At 35.5% G+C, this 27,319-nt stretch overlaps 1 protein-coding gene across 1 annotated transcript in view; it reads left to right on the plus strand.

Moving 5' to 3' along the window:
* The window catches only part of Col5a2 (collagen type V alpha 2 chain), a 136,091-nt gene that overhangs the window by 103,198 nt on the left and 5,574 nt on the right, over positions 1–27,319 (plus strand). The window contains exons 25-51 of the mRNA XM_048345108.1: positions 918–1,016; positions 1,336–1,389; positions 2,528–2,626; positions 2,750–2,803; positions 2,896–2,949; positions 3,870–3,923; positions 4,824–4,877; positions 8,232–8,276; positions 8,551–8,649; positions 9,984–10,091; positions 10,915–10,968; positions 12,598–12,651; positions 12,864–12,917; positions 13,348–13,401; positions 13,773–13,880; positions 14,006–14,059; positions 14,566–14,619; positions 15,264–15,425; positions 16,176–16,283; positions 17,178–17,285; positions 18,342–18,395; positions 20,291–20,398; positions 21,170–21,223; positions 22,768–22,875; positions 23,246–23,299; positions 24,221–24,328; positions 26,703–26,994. Coding sequence (XP_048201065.1) covers positions 918–1,016; positions 1,336–1,389; positions 2,528–2,626; positions 2,750–2,803; positions 2,896–2,949; positions 3,870–3,923; positions 4,824–4,877; positions 8,232–8,276; positions 8,551–8,649; positions 9,984–10,091; positions 10,915–10,968; positions 12,598–12,651; positions 12,864–12,917; positions 13,348–13,401; positions 13,773–13,880; positions 14,006–14,059; positions 14,566–14,619; positions 15,264–15,425; positions 16,176–16,283; positions 17,178–17,285; positions 18,342–18,395; positions 20,291–20,398; positions 21,170–21,223; positions 22,768–22,875; positions 23,246–23,299; positions 24,221–24,328; positions 26,703–26,994 — 2,308 coding nt within the window. The remainder of the gene's footprint in view (positions 1–917; positions 1,017–1,335; positions 1,390–2,527; positions 2,627–2,749; positions 2,804–2,895; positions 2,950–3,869; positions 3,924–4,823; positions 4,878–8,231; positions 8,277–8,550; positions 8,650–9,983; positions 10,092–10,914; positions 10,969–12,597; positions 12,652–12,863; positions 12,918–13,347; positions 13,402–13,772; positions 13,881–14,005; positions 14,060–14,565; positions 14,620–15,263; positions 15,426–16,175; positions 16,284–17,177; positions 17,286–18,341; positions 18,396–20,290; positions 20,399–21,169; positions 21,224–22,767; positions 22,876–23,245; positions 23,300–24,220; positions 24,329–26,702; positions 26,995–27,319) is intronic.

Here is a 27,319-nt window from a genome sequence, read left to right on the forward strand (position 1 = left end):
CTAGAGAACGATAATTATTAGAAGAAAATGGGATCATATAGTAATGAAAACAAGAGGTTTATCATTGTTGTTTTAACACACTGTGTGAAATTATTTCTTTTTTCTTTTGTTTTTCTTCCCTATGGTTTAGCCCCTGTTGTTACTGTATTTGATCTTGGTACCCTCGGCATTGTATATGTGTTTGTCTGAGTTAGAGAAGGGAAGGGAACATCAAAATAGTGAGACACAGGGTAAAAGATGAACCAATGCAACAGCAATACTTACAAGACAATAAGTTATAAACCAACCATGTAACTAGGCGAGGAAAGAAGAGAGGGAATGAGGGAGGAGGGTAACAAGTTTGATAATAAATGTACTCACTACTTTTGTATGTAACTGTAACCCCTCTGTACATTACCTTGACAATAAAAAAAAAAGAAATTCCGAGGAGGAAATATCATATATCCTTTAGTTAAAATTGTACTCTTTCAAAGTACTAATTTTTAAGGAAAACTCCCAGTTAACTCTCTCAATAAAACTCTCTTTAACCAGCTTTCATTAGGTAGTGAGGGAAAAAATCATTGTGTTACAAGGAATAAAAGTTATAACAAAAAGCACAGTGAATATTACTATTATTATTATTTGGCCAGTCCTGGGGCTTGGACTCAGGGCCTGAGCACTGTCCCTGGCTTCTTTTTGCTCAAGGCTAGCACTCTGCCACTTGAGCCACAGCGCCACTTCTGGCCATTTTCTGTATATGTGGTGCTGGGGAATTGAACCCAGGGCCTCATGTATACGAGGCAAGCACTCTTGCCACTAGGCCATATCCCCAGCCCCAAGTGAAAATTATTTGACTGTATATTTTATCTTCTACTTGCTTTTGTGCTCTGTATTCCTCTTTTTAAAAATTCTACCTTGTCCACTTTGCTTTGTAATAGGGTGCTCAAGGAGAACGCGGCCCAGTGGGTTCTTCAGGACCTAAAGGGGGACAGGGGGACCCAGGGCGTCCAGGTGAACCTGGACTTCCGGGTGCTCGAGTGAGTATGCTGCTGGTATTTGCCCCATCATCTGCCCCAGGAAGAAATCCTCATGAGCATTGAAATGTGTAGTTTTCTAGGATTACAAAAAATTAGTTTGCTTTTTACTACCTGGAAACATCTGTTTTAATGTTTTTAAATCTAAATATTGGTTTGTTAGTTGGGTCATGTGTACAAAGTACAGTCATTTCTACTCCTTTCTCAAGGGGATATGTGTTAATAGCTTTACCACTTGATGAGGGAAAGCCTGTAACTTTCTGGTTAGAGTCTGTACTTCAATTCATTCATCAACAAATTGACAATTGCTTTTCACTTTTAGGGTCTGACAGGAAATCCTGGTGTGCAAGGTCCTGAAGGAAAACTTGGACCATTGGTAAATGACTTAAATAAAAGCCTCTTTACCAGACACAAAATGTAAATTTATTTGATCATGAAGATATTGGTCATGTTTGTGTATTGTAAGTTTATATATTTAAGTCCTCATTAGTAGCAAATTCTTCATATCTGTGTATTTTAAATTTAAAATATAAAGATACAATTTGAATTGAATGCTTAAGTCTGAAATTTCTCCAGTGAAAGAGTTGAAATAATATATTTCAACATTGGCAAAATTATTCTAGTATGTTCTGGCATATTTCCAATTTTTCATGTTGAAAACATTAAGTAGATATGAATGCAGGCAGCTTGCATATTCTGAGACCTTATCTTTTAATAAACTGTGTGAACTAGAATCCTAAACATTCATTACCACAGAGTACATGAAAGAAGTAATTAACTTCTGTTATTGTGAGAATGTTAAGAAATGTGAAGATGAGACTTTGGTGTACCATAAAAATCATTTTCATCCTCTGTTATAAATACTCCAAGTACTTAAGTGATTCTCTAATAAGCAAACAACATTCAACAGTTCTGGTTCACTGAATTAAATTTTTTTTTTTTTTTTGGCCAGTCCTGGGCCTTGGACTCAGGGCCTGAGCACTGTCCCTGGCTTCCTTTGCTCAAGGCTAGCCACAGCGCCACTTCTGGCCATTTTCTGTATATGTGGTGCTGGGGAATTGAACCTAGGGCTTCATGTAAACGAGGCAAGCTCTCTAGCCACTAGGCCATATCCCCAGCCGTGGTTCACTGAATTAAAAACAGACAGATTTCTAATTTATATGAGTGAAATAAGCCTGTTTTATGAAGACAAATATGTATATTCTCATTGTTCAATTTGAGCATGGAAAACATAAGAAATAAGTTAATGAAAGCCATGGGGAGATTACTGAATAAGAAGGGAAAAGGAATACAGTGGGTGAATATGATTAAAAAATGCATTATGTGCATGAATACAATCTCCTAATGAAACCTTTTACTTTGTGCAGTGACTATAGACTAGTAAAAAGAAATTGCACATATATGTACATATATAATTTGTATAGTAAGTAAATACAAGTGATATTTTGTATATGGTGATAAATCTGGTGAGAATTTTAAAACTATCACTTATCTGTTTCTTGTTAATGCTGTAGGGTGCTTCAGGGGAAGATGGCCGACCAGGTCCTCCAGGTTCCATAGGGATCAGAGGGCAACCAGGGAGTATGGGTCTTCCAGGACCCAAAGGTAGCAGTGTAAGTATGATGTAAAATGTTAACCATCTCATCAGAATCCTCATTTGGAGATCAAGGTATATTTTTTTAGCAAGTTCAATGAATTGATTGAATTATTTTGAATAATTTCAATTTATTACTTAGGGTGACCATGGAAAGCCTGGAGAAGCAGGAAATGCTGGTGTTCCTGGGCAGAGGGTAACTCTATTTTCTTCTAAAGAATAACAAAGGCAGAAATCTACACAAATGCTCTCTGCCTCATGTTACCAATTGTCTCTCTGTGTTACTAGGGTGCTCCTGGCAAAGATGGTGAAGTTGGACCTTCTGGTCCTGTGGGCCCCCCGGTATGTGACCTTTTAAGTGGCACTATTGATATGTTTCATCTTTTTAATTATTCTTGTTCAAATATATTACTTATGAATATGTATTGAGGGATGGGAATGAGTGAATTTGATGGTGAATTTTAATTATAGCATTTCATTTGGTTCCCTGTGTTCTGTTATCTGCTTTTCTAGTAAAATTATAGGTCTCATTTAAAACATTTTTTTAAAAGTCTAATAATGGCAAAGGATATTTCATCATAAGTCATAGTTGAAGAATATACTAAGTAAAATATGTTTTTATAATATATTATTTTATGTATTATATTATAATGTATTTTATTTAAAATGATTAAACATGAGATTATACCTAGACCCTTCCAATAGCATAGCATATTAAAATTATTTAAACAGGCTGGTTTTGAAAGTGTAAAATGCAATAATATTAATCCTATGAGGTTAGGTTTTAATTTTAGGATTTTAAAATGTTTGTCAGAAATATTTTGGCATATTTGTTTTGGGTGGAGCTATTTAAATATCTTTCTAAAATATTCTTTGGTCATTCTAGTTTTGAAATCATGATTAATAATTCTTAGAATAAGCAATGAAAAATATTACCCTTTTAGAATATATATGTATATCAACAAAGGCTTTTCCAATTCTAATTTCCCCATATTTACAATTGGAATATAACATTTTAGATTTTACATAAAAAGTGAATATGTATCATCAGACTCTCCTTGGTTATAGAGGATTTTTTTTCACTAACAGGGACTTCAGAGAATAACATTTGATGATTCTTGATAATTATTTATTATCTAGTGAACTTAGGAAACATGGTTGAGAGGTAAAGAAGAGATCAATAACACTTCTGATATTCACATAGAAAAGAAGCATGCATTCATATCTGACAATACGCATGGTTTTTGTTATTCCTGACTTAGGGTCTAGCAGGAGAAAGAGGAGAACAGGGTCCTCCAGGCCCCACTGGCTTCCAGGTACACACTAACTCTGATTTCTTTCTTTTATTCCCTTGGGTTAAATGAGTTTTGACTGTCTTGTTTTTAATTTAATTTTATTGTCAAGGTGATGTACAGAGATTCACAGTTACATATGTAAGGTTTCTAATATAAAAAAAGTAAGATGGGAGAAAATGAGGGATGAGGTAACAAGTTTGATAAGAAATGTACTCACTGCCTTACATATGATATTGTAATCCCTCTGTACACCACTTTGACAATAAATAAATTAATAAAAAAGTAAGATCAAGTTATATGAAATTTCTCAACTCTTCAAATCACCCACACTCCAGAATAAAGACCAAACACTGGGTAAACATTGCTATGCAAATATGACAAACTGACTTTATTTGAAAACTGACCAAACCCCAAATGATTAACAAATTGAAAAGTAATAGAATGTCCATAATATCTGAGTCATTCTTACTAAGTTATTACAAGGTCTTTATCTAGTTTTACTGGTATAGTCACCAAAATTTTTGACAAATTATCATGATTTGTTACATGTCCTATACATACTAATTATCTAATAGCATAGTCATAATTTGTGAAAAAAAATTCAGAACTGACTTGCAATATATTCTTGTAGGCTCAAATACTGTTTTTAGATCTGTAAAGCATTACAAACAAACGTAACCTAATGTTATAGGTGGGTTGTTGGTGGGTTTTTTTTTGGCCAAATTGTTTGTGAGCTCAAGTAAAATCTTACCCTATAAATCAATTAGAATTAGTTCCTGCATTTTCCTAGGTCTTATTTTTTAATGTGTATGAAAAGTATTTTTTTGAAATGTAGTCTGTATAAATTATAAAAGGTAAACTGTTGACATTGGTAATCTATGAAACTTTCACAATGTCAAAATTTTGCTTTTTTTGCTTTAGGGACTTCCTGGACCTCCAGGGCCTCCTGGTGAAGGGGGGAAGCCTGGTGATCAGGTAAAATTTTAGATAATAATCACCACAGTAATAATAATACTAATATCAAAACTATAAATGGCTGGCACAACATAAGAATGTTTAAATTGAAGCTCTGTTTTCTTTGTGTATTGTATCTCTTCAGATCCTCAAAACAATCATAGTTCTGTGTTATATTATTATTTGTACTTTATACTCAAGAAAAATGAGGAACATAGATGTTTGATAACTTTCCTAAAGTAATACACTTGATATGATTTGAACCAAAGGCATCTGCTTTTCCCATTTATTATATCATAATTACAGTTGTACTACATGACAGTACAGTTAGGAACCGATATAGCTGCTAATTTCTATAATTTTATTGATACATAAATTTATTTCCTTTGAATAATTCCTTTGTTACTATTCATCAAGCCCATTATATGGGTTTGGCTTTACTAAGTACCATATTTTTCTCAATCTGGATAAAAACCTTACCCTAAATTATAAAACAGTAAGATATAGTGTTAGCATTTCCCTAGCCTCAGGTCCTCAGCTCCTCCCACTAGCCCCCAGATCCACCCATACCTAATGAGCCACTCCTACTACCTAACTACTTCCCCTTTACCCCTAGAAAGAAAGAAACTGCCACCTGGATAAGGTGCAGATGCCATGTAGCTCCTTCTCCCGTGGGAACTATGGCCCCACTAATAAACCTCCTTATGAACCTTCTTCTCCTGCCTGTGATTATCTCTGCATGGTCCTTTGGGATGGCCAGGACCTATGCTTTCATTGGTGCTGAACCCGGGATAGGTTCCCTGGTGGATTTGCTCCCCCATTTCTGGGGGGATCCAAGCTGCCCCCCGGAACCTATTCTGCTGTCCTAAGCCCACCCAGAGGACCACTGAGGTAACTTCTCCTGACCGAGTGCTCTACTTCCATCCACCACGACAATCTACAAATTTGCCCTCACATCCCCCAGGGTAAGTGATAATCTAACCCAGGGCTCAGATCCGATTTTCCGATTTACCTTAGGGCCCCAGGGCCATGGCTTCAGGGCCACACTAAAAATCTTGGCGCCAAGTTCCGAGTCCCACTCCAGGCGACTGTAGCATAGGGCCACAGGGCCGTGGCTTCAGGGCCACACTCGCGCTCGGTCTGGGACACAGGGGTGACTACCGCATTGCTGATTGTCTCCTACATTTCAGCTGACCAGAGTAATACCGAGGACACTTGGTATTTAACTCCTCAGCTCCACTAATCACTTACCGTGGGAGGGGCACAATCATCAACCACAACAGATTTGAAACTCCAACCAGGGTGAGTGACCATTAGCCGGGAGCTTCGATTTTCCATAAGGCCACTGGGCCACTGTAAATCTTGGCTCCAAGTTCCGAGCCCCACTCCCAGGGAAGGCCACTGGGCTGCTGACCTTTAGCCACTGGGCTAGGTCAAGGGAATCAGCAATTGTGGGTGTTGGGAGTCAACTGATCTCTATTTCAGCTCTGTTGGTCACTCATCAAGTGGGGAACAGTCTAAAATGCTTCAGGAAAGCTGCTCAAGTTTGAGCCCAATCTTACAAATTTGGAATATTTTACAGGACTTACATAACTTTTATGAGCGCTTGGGCAGATGGAGTTCTCTCTCTCTCTCTCTCTCTCTCTCTCTCTCTCTCTCTCCCTCTCTCTCTCTCTTTCTGCCTCTCTAAACTCTGCCTGCCTGCCTGTGATAGAATGGCCTGGTACTAAACAACAAATGGGGGAATGTTAGCATTTCCCTAGCCTCAGGTCCTCAGCTCCTCCCACTAGCCCCCAGATCCACCCATACCTAATGAGCCTCTCCTACACACTACCTTACTTACTTCCCCTTTACCCCCAGAGAGAGAGAAGCTGCCACCTGGATAAGGTGCAGACACCATGTAGCTCCCTCTCCCGTGGGAACTATGGCTCCACTAATAAACCTCCTTATGAATCTTCTTCCCCTGTCTGTGATTATCTCCGCATGGTCCTCTGGGATGGCCAGGACCTATGCTTTCATAGAGAATATGGGGAGACAGATACAATAGCAACATGTTTTAAAGACAATTGTAAATGAGGTTCTATATATGTGGAAACATGAAAGATTCATTTAAATCAGAATTGAGAGTTTGGGGAAGTTTTCTCAAAGTAATCTCTCTTATGAAATGTGAATTTTGAATGATGGGAAATATGAATTAGTATAAGAAATAATATAGTACTTTAGGAAATGAGAATAGCAAGTATGAAAGTTTGCTGATTCATTTCAGTCAATGAAAAATTTCAATAAGTCAGGAAAGAATGTGTGGCCTTGAAGAGAGTAAATATGAGACCAAAGTTGTGAATCAAGGACCAGATTTCAGGTTTCTATTTGTTTGTCATTTTTAGAGTAATGGAAAAATGATGAAAGGGGTTTTCATAGGGAGTAACACTATACAATTTGGATTTTAGGACAGCCATTAAATTGTAGGGACAAAACATGTCAGAAGATAAGAATGGGGGTCTATTTGATGAAGTTAACTTCTTTATCAAGAGGGGAAATTTTGAATGACAAACTTTCTTTTAGTGAATAATTCACATTAAATTTTTATTTTAAGCCAGGCACTGGTGGCTAATGCCTATAATCCTAGCAACTCAGGCAGTTCCAAACCAGCCCAGGCAGGAAAGGTTGTGAGGTTCATATCTCCAATTAACAGCCTAAAAGCCAGAAGTGGAGCTGTGGTTCAGAGTGGTATAGTACTATCGCTGAGGAAAAAGAACACCTCAGAAACAACACCCAGGCCCTGAGTTCAATCTACAAATGACCCCCCCAACACACACACACACACACACACACACACACACACACACACACCTTTATTTTAGACTTTTCTGAGTGTGCTAGTTGAAGTCCACAATTCCTGGGAGAGCTGTGGCTTTGTAAACATTATATGCTTGAGAAATGTTTACTAAATTAAGTATAATTAAATTGGTTCTATTTTGAATGACCACTGGTCTTTGCTTTTTCTATTACCTCCCTCTGTTTAAACTTTTTCATATTCCATTGGGAAATAAAATTACTTAGAATATGTTCTATTGTATCTAAAACAAAACAAATGTAATGTTCCATCGTTTTGAGAGAATAATTTTACCTTTCTAAAAGTCAAACATTCAAGTATAATATAAATATATTTTTGAATATGCTTCTATTTATTATATGCAATGTTGCCTCACTTAGGAAAGTGTACATATATTCATTCTTTTCTATTATGGACTTATTTAGCCTTCTAATAGTACAGTAATAACAGTTGAGTGCATAATCTGGAAATATTCCTAATAAATAACTAAAAACTAGCTCAAAGCTTTTTTTTTCTCTCGTTAAAAAAAATTGAATTTATAGGGTGTTCCTGGAGACCCTGGAGCAGTTGGCCCATTAGGACCTAGAGTAAGTATTTTGTTTCATAATTCATATTGTTTCCCCTTAACTTCAACTTAAAAGGCATCTTTTATCTTAAAAGGAGTTTTAATTTGAGCATTTTATTTGTAGGCTTGATGAAAGTCATCTTGTGAGAAATATTTTGTCTCATGAAACTACTATACTCTTTAAATTTGTGTTTTAGCACTAAAAGAGTAAAATAGAACTTATTAATGAGCCATGTCTAATTTTTCTCCATTATATACAGAATTGTGATCATTTAAACTTTGTGATATTCTACTAGGGTGAGCGAGGCAATCCTGGAGAAAGAGGAGAACCTGGGATAACTGGACTCCCCGGAGAGAAAGGCATGGCTGGGGGACATGGCCCCGATGGTCCAAAAGTAAGTAGAACAATGATCTGAACATTGTAAATTCCTAGCACACTTTCCTAAAACAAACATTGGATGGTATTAGAATGTATTTTTATTGGTTTTACAAGAAGTCTCGATTTTATCACTTTCTCTTTCCACAAATTTTTAATGAGTGCCTAACTAGAACTTTTCCTGGCAACTGAAGAGAGCTTTAGAAAAAGAGAGCTTTAAAAATATCTTCTGGGATGACTTTCATGGTATTGGGCACATAACAGCACAGTCCCTTATACAAACATATTCTTAATGCTTACAAGGGCTATTAACTTTGTGAAGGGCCCCCATGAATAAGCAGAGACAACAAAGAGAAAAAATACATAATTTATTAGGAGGTATTCCTAATCACACGTTCCATTTTCCTTGTGGTTGGTTTCACAATTCTACTTTCCACATATATAAATGTGTAGTTTTTGAGTCTGAAAATATAATACATCATAAGACAAAATCAGTATCTTTTCCTCTAAAGTACCATTTCATGACTAGACAGAAGAGAGTCCAAGTAACTTTAGTATGCATAACTGAAATAGATTTTTCTTGTGATAATATAACATGAGAGCCCTTAGTATCTTTAGAGTCCCGAGTAATTGAATAAGGATAAATTAAATTTAATCACTGTTATAATTTAATCACTAACTAAATACTGCAGGCCTCCTAAAGAAAAAAAAGTTTTATTCAAATATAAGATCTCCCTTTGCATCCAGAAACTAGTAGCTCCTCCCTACTTAAAAGGCTGAGACCTGAACATCATGGTTTGAGAATCCAGCCTGGGCAGGAAAATCTGTGAGACTCTTATTTGTAATTCAGCACCAAAAGGCTGGAAGTGGAGCTCTGGCTCAATTGAAGAGCTCTAGCCTTTAGCAAAAAAGACAAACAAACAAAAAGTAGAAAAAGGAAAAAGAAAAAAACCCTTCAGGTACAGTGCTCAGTCCCTGAGTTTAAGCCTCAAGTCTAGTAAACACACATACCCACACCCACTAAATAAATAATATTTCCCTTCTTTATTAGTATGGTTATGATATGGTGAACAAAGGAAAAAACAAATTACATTACTGCTTATTTAACTTTGAATTTGTGTTCCATTTTCTCTCACAAAAAAATAGAAACAAACCGAAAAGCAAAAAACAATTGATTTTTTAAAATCTTAAAACTTCAGCTTCAACTTTGCATTCTAAAAGGCAAAGTTTAAATACTAAGACAAATTATGTGTGATTGCTGACATCCAAACACTTTTTATCTGCCAAATCATCAATTTTACACAGTCCAGTCTTAACATACTGAAGTTGTCACTTATTACTTGTTCACTTCAGGGCAGCCCAGGTCCATCCGGGACCATGGGCGATACAGGCCCACCAGGTCTTCAGGGTATGCCTGGAGAAAGAGGAATTGCCGGAACCCCTGGGCCCAAGGGTGACAGAGTAAGTCTATTTTAATTATCTTCTAATTCATTCTTTACTATTTTTATGTCAATAGTCTTTTATTTTCTATTTGATATTATTAAACAATATGATTTTATCTACACCCATAGATTCTATGACGTTTTTCTCCATGTTGCTAACATGAAAAGTATTCCCTGCCATTCGTGTGCTCTAAAGCAGACTAAGATTTACAGGCTTGCTGCGTGTCAGTAGGTCACACCTATAATCCTTGCTACTCAGGAAGCTGAAACCTGAGAAAGTTCAAAGCCAGCCAGGCCAGACAAACTCATGGGATTAACTGCATTTAACCAGCATAAAGCTAGAAGTAGAGATGTGGCTCAAGTGGTAGAATACCAGCCTTCAGCAGAAAAGCTGAGAGCATGAGCCCCAGAAAAAATTGATCAAGAGTGAGAAGCCTGGAGTTCAAGTCTCCCCCACCTCTGTCACACACACACACACACACACACACACACACACACACACACACACACACACTTAAATGTGTTAGGTTATGAGGGATCTGTTTGGCAAATTAACTTCTTGCGATCAAGAATGTGGTGACTATGGGAAGACTTTCTAATTCATTCTTTAGTCTTTCTAATGACAATGATTCCTGGGGCAAACCTTTACGTTTATCAACTAGCTCTCAGTGATTTCCAGCTTGTACATTTATTCTCCTAACATATTTATTGAGAAAATGCACAGATATGATTGGAAATTCAAGAAACAACTATGATGACAGCATTTAAGCTCTTCTCCTCATGAAGATTTTTCATACATGTAGGGAACAAAGTAATAAATGATATTTCTTGTGTTTTTCCAGGGAGGCATAGGAGAGAAAGGTGCTGAAGGAACAGCTGGAAATGATGGAGCAAGGGTAAGTGAAATATACATGTTTTTGTAGCTAAGTTAGAAAACCTTATAATGATATTATGAACTTGCCTTAGTTTTTCAAAATAAAGTTATTTTTGTCCTACTGTAATTAATTGTAAATAAAATAAGTACCTGTGTCTGATTCACACCAAATCTCAAATGCTATCATTCTAATCTTGATTTCCAAGAAAACAGGATTAGATAATTGTTGCAACACCAAAATAGTGTACACATTTGGCCTTTGGATTAGTTGCTTTAAATAAATGAGATTACTCTATTTTTTTCTTTATAATCATAATAGTTTATATGCAATGATCATTTAAAATGAGTTAGTGTTGAACTCCTTCCAATACAGGCAAAGAGAATTATATAGTTATGAAAGTTCTGATGTGTTTTTCAATGTACAAGATATCAGAATTACTCTACTGTAATTATTAATGTTTTAATCAATAAAGAAATTAAACAACTTGCAATGTCCAAAAGATGGTTAATGCTAAAAATTTAATATGCTGCTTTAAAACAGACATCAAAATGAACATACATTTGATAATTGTTTAGCACACACTTGATAATCAGACTAGATGAACAATATTTACAAATATGATTTAATTCCTTATTTGTGTGATTAGTCACAGTGGTTCAAAGTTATACCGTTTCTGGAACAGTTTCTGATATTTTGTGAACTATTTCTGTTCAGTGAGATGTAGTTTGCTGTTAGTTGTAATGAATGCTTTAGAAATATAAATTGTTCTATATAAAAAATCAGATGCGGGGCTGGGAATGTGACTGAGTGATAGAGTGCTTGCCTCGTATACATGAAGCCCTGGGTTCGATTCCTCAGCACCACATATATGGAAAAAGCCAGAAGTGGCACTGTGGCTCAAGTGGTATAGTGGTAGCCTTGAGCAAAAAGAAGCCAGCGACAGTGCTCAGGCCCTGAGTTCAAGCTCCAGGACTGGCCAAAAAAAAAAAAAAATCAGATGGGACTATTGTTTGGTTATGGAAAGAATGAAACAAAGAGAAAGAGGGAAAGAGATGAGGTAAGGAGATGAAAGAATAAAGAGAAGGAGGGAGGAAGAAATGAAGAGGAAGAAAGAAATGAGGAAGGGAAAAAAGGAAAGAAAAATGAAAGAAGAAAGAAATGAAATTAGCAAGACTTCATTTTAAAATCAAAGTTAATGTCTTATTCTATAATTTAAGACTAGATTACAAAACAATAGCATATATTCAACTTTCAAATAAATACTAATAAAATTAGCAGACTAAGTAACAGGATCTATGCTCAAATAATCACTATTCAAAGGGGATATTATAATATATATTCAAATTTGAAGTAGAAAGTAAATTAAATAGGCTAAGAAACAGATAGTGTCAAAGGATAGCTATTGTTGTCATGTGTGTGTGTATACATATCATGTATGCATGTTAAGCTGAATGAGTGTAAAACATTCTGTAGAGAGAATCTAGAAATTGTGTTGGACCAAGCAGAAAATTCTAAAAACTATAGATTGTTACTTATTATAGATAATGATTTACAAAGCAGGCAAGTTATAATCATTTTGTTTGCTTAATCATGAAGATTTTTTAATATGTATAATCTCTTTCACTATAACTGTGTTCTTTTAATGGACAGGGTCTTCCAGGTCCCTTGGGTCCTCCAGGTCCTGCAGGTCCTACGGGAGAAAAGGTAAGCCACAACTGTTATTTTGTCTACTTAAAATGAGAAAACCTAGGTGCTGGTTCTTTCCTAATCTTTCCTCTTTCAGAAAATTCTAGGTTTGAGATAGGCCATCTCAGAACTGTCTCCTCTGTTTACCTTCACACCGTGCCCAGTATTGTACAATGGTTTTATGTTTTGCTATGGCTTGGGACAATGACCACCAAAAATGTACTTCCTAGGGTGAAGCTGGTCCTCGAGGTTTAGTTGGCCCACCTGGATCCCGTGGCAACCCTGTAAGTAATGTTTTCGATGGTTTTGTTATGAGAATGAGCAACACCAAACAGTCCAATATTTATTTGCTTATTTTTATGTCTGTCTATTGACCTATTTGTCATCTATCATCATCATCATCTAATTTCCATGCCTATTGGGTTTGGTTCTTGATTTTTAACTTTTACTTTTTGAATTATACTTTAAAATATTTTAGTGGTATTAAGTCTAGGTAGGTAATTTTCTTGCCAAATAATTAAGAAACTTTTTGAGACTCCTGAACCTTTGGACCCTTGACCTATACCTTAGTATCATTTTTAATGATTTGTCGCTAGCAACATTTAAATTCTCTTTAGGTGCATTTAATTACACAACATTTTATAAACATAATTTAAAATATTATTTTTATTTAGAATAATGTATGAATGTTTAATAATATTTCTTTTCTCTTAGGGTTCTCGTGGTGAAAATGGCCCAACTGGGGCTGTTGGTTTTGCGGGACCCCAGGTATAGTTTTTCAAATATCTGTAATATGCAAATAAACACTGTTCTTGTATATAAAGTAGTTTAAATGTTATCATTTTGAAATTATATTAAAATTTCCAAAGTTTACATTTTTCTAGATATTGTTCTCATTTTCAATATACTTTCCACAGGTAGCACACAAATGATGAGTTTAAGCTTACTTATTTGTTATATAAAAATTATGCCAGTATAGGTCTTTAAAGATTTTATTAGTTTCCTGCTACTGTGCTTTACTTCTGATTACAAAGCATCATTTTACAATAAGCAACCAAATGGTATATTACTAGTAATTACTGTGAAATAATGTGTGAATAAATCTTACAATCAGTTGTCATCTCTTTGATTGGGCATAGGGCCCTGATGGACAACCCGGAGTGAAGGGAGAACCTGGAGAGCCAGGACAGAAGGGAGATGCTGGGTCTCCTGGACCACAAGGGCTTGCAGGATCTCCTGGCCCTCATGTAAGTTAGGGAAAAAACACCAAGTAAACCAAAAAGGCATAATTTAAGTCTACTTCCAATGTTAGAGTGTCCATTAGGCCTATTGTGCACTAGGTCTCTAATGGGTTTTTGTTCATTTCATTTAGGGTCCTCATGGTGTTCCTGGACTGAAAGGGGGTCGAGGTACCCAGGGTCCACCAGTAAGTTGTTTTCATACTGTGAGAATTGTGCTCAACAAGTTCTGGATATCTATTACCTCCTTGCCACATGAAAGTTACTCTTCATGAGATTTTAACAGGGATTGAATGCATTACCTATATGGTAAAGCAAAAGAATACTTACGATGGAGATTGTTTTGTAATCTGGAATACCCACCTGCTTTGTTTGTAACATAAATAATGTATTACTTAAGCAAAAGGGTAAATGCATAGTGTGAAAACTTTTGTGTTATATGATTCTGGGAACTATTTATGCTTATGAATGTCCAAGGTAAAGAAGGGTAGAATTAGAAAAATTGTGCCCTTCCTACAAACCAACTCAGATTATTTCTCAAAAACATGTACTGCAAGAGGAAAAGTAAAACATATAGTTACAATGTAGCACAGACTCTAATGACCCAAATTCTTCTGTGAAAAGGTCTTAGGAAAATATGTGTAACTAGTAAATATTCTTTTTATAAATTGCTCATAACATTTTATATTCCTAGGGTGCTACAGGATTTCCTGGTTCTGCCGGCAGAGTTGGACCTCCAGGTCCTGCTGTAAGTAGAATTAGTCATTCAAGCCATTTGTCCTGGAATGATGAAACACACGCGCACACACACACACACACACACACACATTTTGAGATATATATATGTGTATATATATATATATTTGAGTTATTGTTTTACTTAAATATGTTCTGATTGCAACTTTTCTATAATTATGCATAGTTAGTTCATCAAAAATGTTTAAGAATCCCACATTTCGGGCAAGAGCTCATTTTAGAAATTCTCTGTAGTCCCAATATTTGACTCTCATTTAAGTAGAAAATATTTTATAGTATCATGTGCTAATGACCATACCCTCAATTACAATAAATCTCTGAAACTGTCCTTAATAAATATTGCTGTAAGATCCAGTCACACAGAAACAATGTTCTATCTCCATATTTAGAGCAGAGCTTTATTTATATTTTTGAAAATTCAATTTAATTTCATTGATAATGAAACCCAGATTTTCTTCTGGAGTACAGATTCACAGCTGTGATTTGTTTTGTTTCTGTCTATGAGTGACAGATTATCTCGCAGGGAAAATGAACCTACAAGTTTGGCCATCTGTGTAAGAGGCAGAGGAGGCCTGTGTTATCAATCCCTCTACTACTACTTTGCCCTCCTTGATGTTCTTTCCTTTGTTAAACTAGGGAGCTCCAGGACCTGCGGGGCCTATCGGGGAGCCAGGGAAGGAGGGACCTCCAGGGCTTCGTGGTGACCCTGGCTCTCATGGAAGAGTGGGAGATAGAGGACCAGCAGGGCCACCTGGTGGCCCAGGAGACAAGGGAGACCCAGGAGACGATGGACAGCCTGTAAGTTTGATTTTATGCCATCTCAACTTGCCATATTTTAAAGAAAAACCTAAGGAAAATCACTGTCCCAAAGAAACTGGTAAATTAACGGTACGTTCCAAAATCCATTAGGTGAATTGTACCTTACAGATTTTTAAATTAAAATAATCTATTCTAAGCCTATATGTAAGTATTTTTAGAAAAGTATTGAACACAGTTTTTGAAAAAAAATGAAATGGAGAATATTATTTATTAAATGTACTATGTGAAGACAATCAGACATATATCATTTTTATGTCCAAATATTCATTATTAATCTATTTAGATACTATTTAAGTCTTTAAATTTCTGTTTTTAGGAGGAAAATATTTCTTTGAATAGTTCAAATTTTTCAATTAATATTCATATTATTTACTCAATTCTTTGCAATTGGTGAAATGTTTTTAACTTTAAATAATGTTAGAGACTGAGAATTACAGCTGTGATTACATATATATATATGTATCTAACATCTAGCAATCATAGTTTTGTGAAATGTATATGTATATAAATTATACATATATAGTTTGTCAATGTACATAAACTATAATATATGTATCATGTATGTATGTATATATGTATCTATCTATCTGTCTATCTATCATCTAAGTTTTGTGAAAGAGGATTTTTAAATGTTGATATACCCATTAAACTATAATCAATCTACAGTTAAATCTATGGATATGGCATTTCTATGTAGAAATGGTAACCATAGTTTATCATCAACATTAGGGTCCAGATGGTCCACCTGGTCCAGCTGGAACTACTGGGCAAAGAGGGATTGTGGGCATGCCTGGGCAGCGTGGAGAACGAGGCATGCCTGGCCTGCCTGGCCCAGCGGTAAGTAGCTATACTGGTCAATACTCCACCTTACATGTGCGGCACAATTTGCTCTGAGAGACTTGATTTTTTTTTTTTTACTTAATAGATTAAACTGTTAAGATCTGATATAAATTCTGAGTATCTTAAAAAACATTTGATCTTAAATAACAAAAGCTCAACCACCTTGCAAAGTCTTAGAAAAACAGAGTTGTTTAACCCTCAGGCTAAAGAAGCAGACACATAAGGATTTTGATTTTTGATGAGTTTAAAATCTTTCTTCAAGGATTTAAAAAAAGATTCATCAAGCCAGAAATGAGGGTCATCAGGTGGCATCTTTTAAAATAAACACTTCTCTTTCACAGCAAACCATCAAAGGGAAGTAGTGGTTGAGCTAAAGTAATATTAGAGGTGAATATGGGGTGAACTCTAAAGAAGGGTTCTGGAGATAATCTCTTTTTTCCTGAGGGTGTCTAAGAATGTTATATTCTTTGGAGTATAGGTGAAAATTTTATAACTTGATATAATATTGGTTTTTAAGAGACTAAGTTTTACCAGTGAAGTGTTTACAATGCTTGAGGGAAGAAAATAATGATATTCTGTATTGAATGGAGAGGAGAGAGAGAGAGAAAGAGAGAGAGTGCTGGGAGAACCCTAGGTAGAATTCTGAAGCCATCAAATGAGGAGTTAAGTGAGAAAGAGCAACAACAGAGTAATAAGGGCTGCACTTCTCAATGGTACAGAACTTCTTTCATTTATTCTGATATGCCACAAGAAAAGTAATAAAAAATTCAGAATGCAAGAGTTCTGTAGGATAGTAGACAATTATTGATAAAGGATAAAGGTAGCCTTTTGGTGAGCAAGCACTCTGAACTTTGCTTAGAAGTGGTTGACTTGTTAATATTTCACTTTCAGGGCACACCAGGAAAAGTAGGACCAACTGGTGCAACAGGAGACAAAGGTCCACCAGGGCCTGTAGGACCCCCTGGGTCAAATGGTCCTGTAGGAGAACCTGGGCCAGAAGTGAGTATTTAATCAAAAATAGCTCTACTTGTTACCTGAGTGTCAAGAGGATAGATATTGTTGTTTTGTTTTGTTTTGCATGTAGAAATGACTTAGAATTTCAAGAATTTGTTGTATATATGACCTTAAGGAATTTTTTGATATTGCTATTTGACATACTCTACTTTCCCAGAAATTTGGCTGATTGATGCCATTTGTCCTTCAACTGACCTTCATCTAGTCTAGAATTAGTGACTTGGTGACTTAGCATTTTCCAAATTGTTCTGAAGGTAGAAGGACATGCCCATTTATCTCCTTTGTTATTATTTCATTTTGCAATGGAATATTTATCAAAATTACCAAGTTTTATGGTGATAGGATTAATGTGACTATTACAGATTGTAAAAAGGGAACAGCAAGTAGAGGACATTTTTTTCTAAGTGTCACTATAAAGCAGCTTTATGGATGTCATCTTCTTTTAGACACTTTTGGGCAGAAATCAGTGTTTGACAGGCAATTTGAGAAGTTAAAGGTGTGAATACCCTCTGTGAAGTACTTTAAGGAGTGATTCACAGTCACACTCTCCTGAAAGAATTAATCAGTAGTTTTCAGGGCTAATTTATTAAATAATAAAAGCATTGTTAAAAATCAATCAAACTAAAGTAAGAAAAGGAGGCCATACATTCTGAAAATAATTTAGTACAGCCAAACACAGTTATTTGATTCTAAAACTGTAAGAATATTCAATGGAGAAACTCACTATGTAAAAGTAACCATTCATTGAAAAGCCAGGCAAAATACAAAATGGCAATAACATAATTGTGCTCTGTTTATTTCAAGGTATTTAAGGATTTGTTTGAAAATATGAACCAGAAATGATTGCTAGGATATATTAATTCTATAAGAAGTTGAAAATAATAGGACCATGAGAGACGTCTTTCTTTTGCTGAGATTTCCATGTGTTAAGTTTAAAAAAGAGAAGTGTAAAGCATGTAGTTACTTTCCTGACAATTGGGATGAGAGTTTTTATTAAATTTACCTAGTTTTAATTCATTTTTCAATACTGTTTTTACCTAGGGTCCAGCTGGAAATGATGGGACACCAGGACGGGATGGAGCTGTTGGAGAACGTGTAAGGGCAATGCCGCTGGTTATAGAAATATTGACCTACCTAGATCTGAAATCATTAAAATTTTAGTATTAAAAAAAAATTCTAACCTTTCTTCTCATAGTTCCAATGCAGTTCTGTTTTTCCTTCTGTTAATAATGCTCCCCTTCCCTCCCCTTACTGTGTGTTTCTCTGTGTCTTACCGGGAACTGAACTCAGATCCTACAGCAGAACTTTGCCACTTGAGCCACATCCCCAATTTTCTGAGAACTTTGCCTTTTTTGTTTTGGTTGGCTTTCAACTAGTCCTTCTGTGCGCACCTCCTGAATCGCTAGGGTTACAGGTGTGAACCATCATGTCCAACCCATAACAAAACTTTGTAAAGTCATGAGTTTTAAAAATATTTTAAATCAACAGTGTTTAAAGAAAGTGGCAAATTATAACAACACTTGTAAGAAAAATCAGGAAGCAAATTGTGTTCTTTTCTGGTACAACATAAAAGCTCTGTATGAGGATATTTACATATGGAATTCTCTAAGTTGCAAAGTTATTCATAAAAGTATGAAAGTTCAAATAGAACTATAAGACATGGATTTCTCTACCCACCCACTAAAGTGAATGATTTATAGCCATGTGCTTTCTAAACACCATGCATTCCTGGTGTGTTTAAAATTAGACATATGCTGAACTGAAAATTCTTTCAACTCTGGCTGTTCAGTCCTTTTAACAGTCCTTTTAGATCAGTCTTTTTGCACAGTTGTCTTCCACTACACACTATGCCACTCTGAAGTCTATTAAGATGGAGTGGCTCTAATGTATTGAAGGCTCCTAATTAGCAAAAGGACTTGTAGCTAAAAACTTTTAATTTGGAGAGTTGATCTGCTAAGAAACTAGCTACACAATCAAAAGTTTTGCTTGAGGTACCCTGTGAAATAATTTTGGAAGTGTATGTGGTCCCTGGCACTGTTTTTAATTTACTGTCTCGTTTGTTTTAAATCACAAAGTTAAATAGTTACAATGGAGGTAGTTCCTGATAATTTGTGAATGTGTGGGGGCTTTAAATGTATTTTTTCCCAAACCTTGGAGTTGCCAGTTTAGCTTCTTTAATTTATTGTGTACTTGTTATTTAACCTAGCTACCAAAATTTATCCTTATTGCCAAATTAATTAGTCAGATAGTAGTGAATTCCTGCAAGAAAATGAAATATAGCTCCATTTCAAGTAAAATAATTATAGTTATACATGTTTATATCACAATTATCTCACCTCTGACTTCTTAAGAAGAAAATATTTGGAGCCTTGTTCTAGGGATAATCTGGATAAAATAAGAAACAAATTTCTTCGTAAATTTCTCTTAGCTTAATTGCAAGTGTACTCTGTATTCTAGAAACAACACTTGATTTAGTGCCTAGACCTATTTATTCTTTCAGACATTCTATAGTTAAGTAGCAGATGGTACAGTGTCAGTTCTTCTTTCATAAAATGTGAAAGGGGCAATTATTAAAGAAAAAGAGGGAAAAGATGCTGGAAATATAAACAGTTTTCTGAAAAAAACAGATTAAAAATCTGGAAGGTGTATTTCCTTCAACTTTTTCTTTTGCTCACTCTTTTTGTGGAAAGACTTTATGTATTACAAATTTACAGACAGTCCAGATTGAGAATGGCTGGTCTTCTATACTCTAATAATCTTGACTGTGGGAGCAAAAGGTGGAATGAAGGGAGGGGGGATGGGAACCACTGAAGGGATATGATCAGTTGGATTTATTACTGAATATGTATATGGAAAATTCTTAGGTGAAATAATAAGTTAAATGTTTAACAGGTATTTTTCATAATGTGGTTAGAGAATTAATATATAGAGTATTTTCATGGTAGAATAACTGTTAAAAAGAATAATTTTTAAGCTTACTTCTGTTTCAGGGTGACCGTGGAGATCCTGGACCTGCAGGTCTGCCCGGTTCTCAGGGAGCCCCAGGAACTCCTGGCCCTGTTGGTTCACCAGGAGATGCAGGACAGAGAGGAGAGCCGGTAAGGAGGGGCTTGATTGCACACTGACAATGGTGGACAAAAATATACTGCACCGTAAGTTAAACAAATGCTTGCAAACAGTCATTCATATGCACTCGGTCATGAACTCATGCAAAGAATAATAAACAGGTAATTACAAATTTCCATCCCAGTTTAGTTTTATTCTTTCTTTTAATTGTATAGTTGTATAAAGGAGTTGTCATTTAACAAAGCAGTTTTTGAATATAGTGCATGTTGGTCAATGTCACCCTTTCAACATTCTCATCTATCGCTCCCCTACTCATCCTTCCCTCACTGTTTTTTGTAGGATTTGCATTGGATTCTTGTCTGCATTCTCCCCTGTTCTCCTCTGTGCCTATCCATTCCCCCTTGAGCCCAGTCCATCCCGCTCCTGTAGCTGCTTCCTGGTGTTTTATTTTTCTGAACTTTGATTTTGCCTCTCTGAAGAATTACACTAGTTGAGGTCTCCCTTGAATCTACCATCTTAAGAGCATTTAATTTTGAAAAACTAAAGATGATTTAATTTACAGGAAATGTAATAAAAATGAATCAAATTAAGCAAGTAACACCTTTTCATGGTCAACTCCAGTGATCTTTATATATTATTTTAGAGGAAGAATTTTTGGAGTTAGCACATTCTTACATGTGGACACTCATCAGATTTCAGAAGTCACACAACTATTACACTGAAAGCACATTCTTTAATGTCCTGTGTCTATATAATATATGCATAACTATTTTAAAAAACTAATCTGTGTGTATTTTTTCTAGGGTTCTCGAGGTCCTATAGGACCACCTGGCCGAGCTGGGAAACGTGGTTTACCTGTAAGTACTGTTTTCTTTTTTTTTATTTCTTGGATAAATATGTTTTCTTTTTAAAATGTACTCTCACAGAAAAAGTATTTTCTGAGGAGTCAAAAATAAGAGGCACAGGGAAAGAATGATCAATGGGTACTAAGTTATAGGGAGATAGAAGCAAAGATCATGTTGTGATATGTAAGTTATGCAAGTTATAATGTATTACAGATTTTAAGTGTTAATATAAGAAAAAGCCAAGTACAAAATAGGAATAACTATTTTTCTCTGACTTATGATAAAAATCTTATAAAAAATGAATTTGAACTGTTTGTAATTTGAAAGGAATTATTCAAACATTATGTTTCATTTTCTGTTAGACTTTCCTCTCTATGTTTTGATCTTTTTGATGTTTATAATCACTTTCAGGTCAGTTATCATTATACAGATGTTTTTCTATTTTGTTTCTATCCTATGTACAAATTAGTAAATCATAGTTCTCACACTTATTTATCAATGTCCTTATTCAGGAAGAACAACTATATCTTTAAATTTATGTCAATGAAGCCCTGTTACATTATTCCATTGAAAAGATTCAGACTAATTTTGGTATTTAATTTTACATTGCTGCACAGTGAATGAAATCTGGTTTTGTTTTTTATTATAAAAAGGCTCTGTACTATCTGACAATATAGAAATCCAAATCAAAAACAAATAAGCAAAATAAAACTTAAATTAGTAGGGGAAAACTTGGACCTAAGAGCCAGTTGATTTGATAATGCCATCCATTTCAATGTGAGACAAACTGGTGTTGTAGGGAAACTTAATGAATCGATGCAGCTGTTTTTGTTTCCTAGGAGCTAAAAAAAAGAAAAGTAAGCAGAACAAAACAATATCAGGAACAATGAAAAAACACTTGAGATCTATCAGATGATTTTTCACCTCTTCTATAGGTGCAGCTTGTAGAACAAAATAACAATCATCATTATGACTATTTCTGTATTTTCTCAGGAATGGGCTCTCGTTTGGAATATAGATATCAAAGGTCTGATGATGGCCCCACAGGGTTGCTTTTTAAAAAATGAGAGAGGTTTACTGACATTTCAGTTTTATATGCTCAAAAATTTCCCCTTTCCCAGCTGTCACCTTCCATCAGTTCATTTACTTCTATAGATTTCACAAACATTTCCTTCTTCAAGAAAACTTAAGACTATACTTGATTTCATCCATAAAGTCTATTTATGATAGCAATATGTGATAGGTTTTTAACTGATGATAGGTTAGCTCAAACTTAAAAGTATCACATTTTAGTATGAACATTGGATAAATATTCAAAAACTGAATCTTTAGGAAAGCAATATTATGTGCTCCTTTTTTCACTGACCACCTACTGCTCCATGAAAAAAATAGACACAGCTTTTGGACCTAATGCTATTTAGTAAGTAATTGTGTTCATTTGTGTAAAACAAAGTAAAATATGTTCACCCATGTAAAATAAAGTAAATTGCAATAAATACAACTCTAAAAGTTCAGTGACTTGAACTCTGCTATCTATGCCATTGCTCTATTTTTAGGGACCACAAGGACCTCGAGGGGACAAAGGAGATAATGGAGATCGGGGTGACCGAGGTCAGAAGGGCCACAGAGGCTTCACTGGTCTTCAGGGTCTTCCAGGACCCCCTGTAAGTTATTTCTTTACATGCTGTTATTCCTTGCATGGGAAAACACTCAGGTCTATTGGAACACACTTATCAGTACATTAAGTAGATGGATGCTTTTGTATCTCCTTTTAATTTCAACCTTATCTTTATAAATACCCAGTTACACAATATAGTTGCCTGTATATATGGAATATATTTTGAGGGGGAGAACTTAAGCAAAAAGTTTTATGTTCCTATAGTGATGTTTAACATTGGTGAACACATGGAGACATGGAGGATTGATGACTTAATAGTTCATGATGTTGAATCAATAAAATATATTTAGAAAAACTGACACAAGAATGCAAGATATTAATATTTTAGTAATGTTTAAAACTTTTATTTTATATAGGGTCCCAATGGTGAGCAAGGCAGTGCTGGGATCCCTGGCCCTTTTGGCCCTAGAGTAAGTAATCAAAATAAATCAGTTTCAGAAGTAAATAATAGTTCCTTTGATAACACAATACAAATTCTTCAATATCATTTGCATCGTATTGAACATGGAATTTATATATAGTCTCTGAGGTGGCAGCAAATACGTGAGAGAAACCAGAGAGCAATTAGTTTTAAGGAGAAATATCCTAAATATGGCATATTAAATGTTATAATATGGGCCCACATTAAAGTCTTCCACCTAATACTTATATATATTTGACATTCAATTAATCACTTTGCGATAATTTAAATTTTCTTTGAAATTTTCTTCTTTGAGTTGACATAATTGGATCTATTCATAAAGATTTCAGATGTGGGTTTATTTTTCCCTTTAAAAATATAATATTTTCTCAGAAGTAATGTGTATGGGAGAAAAATCCTAAGATGGAACCATATTTCAAGTATTTAGAGGCAAGCACTCTTGCCACTAGGCCATATTCCCAGCCCTCAAGTATTTAGAAATGCTTCACTTATGTTTATTCTACCTCTTCTAAGTCATTTAGAGCCAAACGATAATTGGCACATGTAATCATTTAGACTACAGGAACAATTCTATAACAAATCATAAGAATTAGTGTAAAATAATACTGCTATAACTATAATATTCCATATATAACATTGAGAATAGTAGAGACAATTATTATTATGTGGTTATAGTTCATGATGTAAGTGCTTGAAGTCTTGATCTTTTACCATGCACGATTGAAGAATGATTCATGTTTGATGAATTTGTGAATGCTTTGAATTACTATATGACCATTATTAGTTATTGAGAAATCTAGGATATCATTGTAATCACTAAATCTATACAATGCAAATAGTTTTTTGATGAAGAGAGTCATTGCAGAATTTTTCTACACAGTACCTAAAATGCAATCTTATTTTCTTTCAGGGTCCTCCAGGTCCAGTTGGTCCCTCAGGCAAAGAAGGGAACCCTGGACCACTGGGACCCATTGGACCACCGGGTGTGCGGGGCAGTGTAGGAGAAGCAGGACCAGAGGTAAAGTCACAGGGTTTGCATGTAAGAAATTGTATTGATGCCAGTGGATTGGCTTCCCACCAATAAATACTGTCTGTGTTGCCTGATATACAAGACACTCAGGGGACTCTGAAACAAGCCTAAGAGTCACACAGTTAGTCTGTGTAGGTAACTATTTCAAACATAACTATAGGAAGATTTATTGAGAGTTGAGTTGTAAAGGAGAGTCTATAAAATAGAAACAAAAGATACCCAAACCTTAATTTATTATATCAAGAAGAGCAAATGATAAATTAGGATTATATTTAAAATTATAATTATGCAAATGTTGCTTTGCATTCAGTGATGATGTTTAAATAGCTGTGATGCTTATTGCTTCATAAATGCTAGAAAAAAATGAAGTACATGAGATTGAAGTTTTCTCTGTTGTAAGTATTCACAGAAGATTTCAGTTAAAACTTCTAATAGTATTAAAGCTAACAACTGCATTAGTCTGTACCTTCTCTGACTTCTAGCATACATCTCCCAGTTTTTTCCCCTGAGAAAGCACTTGGTGTACATTTGTGTATGGGCTTCTGTGTCCTCTCAGGACTGATTTACCTTCTATTTTGTTGTTGCTCCTCAGTAGAAACTCCATCATACTAAATCCTTATTCTTTACTATGGAAGTCAAATAAGCTTATGTTTCCTGTTGTTAAAAAAGGCTTCTAACTTATTTTTGTGTGAACAAAACAGAAAGCTTATTTTTCTGTCTCTCTTTATGTCTCACTGGCATTTGAAAAATGTCATTAGAAATGGCATTAAAAAAATCGTTTCCTTTGAGATTAGTGTAAAAGAATGTATAAATTCCTCATGATGAAAGAGGGGGGAGGGGAGGAAGAAGAAGGAGGAGGAGGAGATAGCTGAACATAAAATATCCCTTTAAGAATAAGAAATCATTAACATGAAAAGTTAAGCAACTTATCTGTAGCCATGAAAAAAAGTAGGCAAGCCAATGTTAGCACTGCAGCTCCTGAATCCCAGGGCTGTGCTTGCTTCATGAGATGTGGAGTCTCCATTTTTTTCAGATTGTTATGTAGTTCTTCCAAGTTTCTGGGTTCTTCCTGCCACTGCCCACTCCAGTCCTAGGACTTGTATTCAGGACCTGGCAGTTCCTGAGCTTGTATGTGCTCAAGGCTAGAGCTCTACCACTTGAGCCACAACACCTGTTCTGGCTTTTTCAGGGTAGTTTATTGGAGATTAGAGTCTTATGGACTTTCCTGCTCAGGCTGGCTTTGAACCTTCGATCCTCAGATCTCAGCCTCTGGAGTAGCTAGGATTACAGGTGTGAGCCACCACCAACCAGCTTGTTGCTGGTTTCTTGTGAGACACAGAGGCCATTTGTGTGTATGACCATTTTGATCATTTCTGCAACATTTTTTCTGGTTTCTCCCTTTCATTCCAGAAGCTCTCATTTGGCAGGAGAGTTCTTTTTTTAAGTCAATAAAAGGGTTAAAAGGAACTTCCTTCAATTCTGTTTAATATGGAGAATTTTTATGTTCATCATGAGTAATAAAATGACTGTGTTGTTTCCCCTTGATTAGGAATTAGAGATCCAAAGTGAGATTTTCTTGTGGATGTTATCTTGGTATTGTTCAGAAGCAGCACCCATATCACCACTACAGTCCTTGTTCAGCTTGTATCCATAATTACTTTTAGAACACTTTAATGGTACCCTGCTCCAAATAGTTTTGACATTAACATATATATCTGCATATCCTTAACATAAAATATATTGAATTTTCAGTTTAGACCACAAAACAAATATTTTGTGCTTTACTCTTTTTTTCTGAATAATTATTTATTAATTGCTAAAGTGATATACAGAGGGGTTATAGTTTCATACATAAGGCAGTGGGTATATTTCCTGTACAATTTGTTACCTCCTCCCTCATTCCCCCCTCCCCCTCCCCCTTTCTCTCTCCCCCATGAGTTGTTCAGTTGGTTTACACCCAATGGTTTTGCAAGTATTGCTTTTGGAGTCGTTTGTCATTTTATCCTTTGTCTCTTGATTTTGATATTTCCTTTTCCTTCCCTAGTTCTAGTATCCAGGGTATTCAGATAAGATACAGTGATAGCGTGGGGACAACCACAGGAAGGGGATATACAAGAGGATCAACAACAACAAAAAATCAGATGCTGACTTGCAGATGCATTGCCTGAAGAACAGGGATCACTTCCCATCTTTAGAATTCTATGCCTTAATAGGCCAGCTTCATCTTCTTACAAAAATATCCCCAGTATCCTGATTGTATTCCATTTGTCACGTCCCATTGTATATATACAAATATCAGAAGTGTAGGAACCAATTGCATAAAGCAATGTATTCACTGCCTTTTCAATTTCTTTGCAATTAGGGTCCTCCTGGTGAGCCTGGTCCACCTGGCCCTCCCGGCCCCCCTGGCCACCTTACAGCTGCTCTTGGTGACATTATGGGCCACTATGATGAGAACATGCCAGATCCACTTCCAGAGTTTACTGAAGACCAGGCAGCTCCTGATGACACAAACAAAACTGATCCAGGTGTCCATGCCACCCTGAAGTCACTCAGTAGTCAGATTGAGACCATGCGAAGCCCTGATGGCTCCAAGAAGCACCCAGCACGGACTTGTGATGATTTAAAGCTTTGCCATTCCACAAAGCAGAGTGGTGAGTAGCCTTGGACAGACCTGGAATAAGTTACATTGTTTCTATTTGTGTTATTTTTAAATGTGTTCCAAAATATTTTATTGGCTTTATAGTTAATTGTAGACACAAGAAAGAGTAAATTTTCCACAGAGCTTATAATTTAGTAGTGGAAAGAGTCAATTAACATGAAAAAATATGGAGCCAGATGACATGTTCTGCATGGATGATACATTCTATTAATTGTGTAATTTTATCTGTACCTACAAGTTCTAAAATAGTGGTAATTTCTGTAGAGTAACAGCTCTCTCTGTTGATATATACTTTGAAAAGAATTGCTGAAGCATGG

This window comes from Perognathus longimembris, chromosome 4, assembly GCF_023159225.1.
Source record: "Perognathus longimembris pacificus isolate PPM17 chromosome 4, ASM2315922v1, whole genome shotgun sequence".
NCBI classification, from domain to species: Eukaryota; Metazoa; Chordata; class Mammalia; order Rodentia; family Heteromyidae; genus Perognathus; species Perognathus longimembris.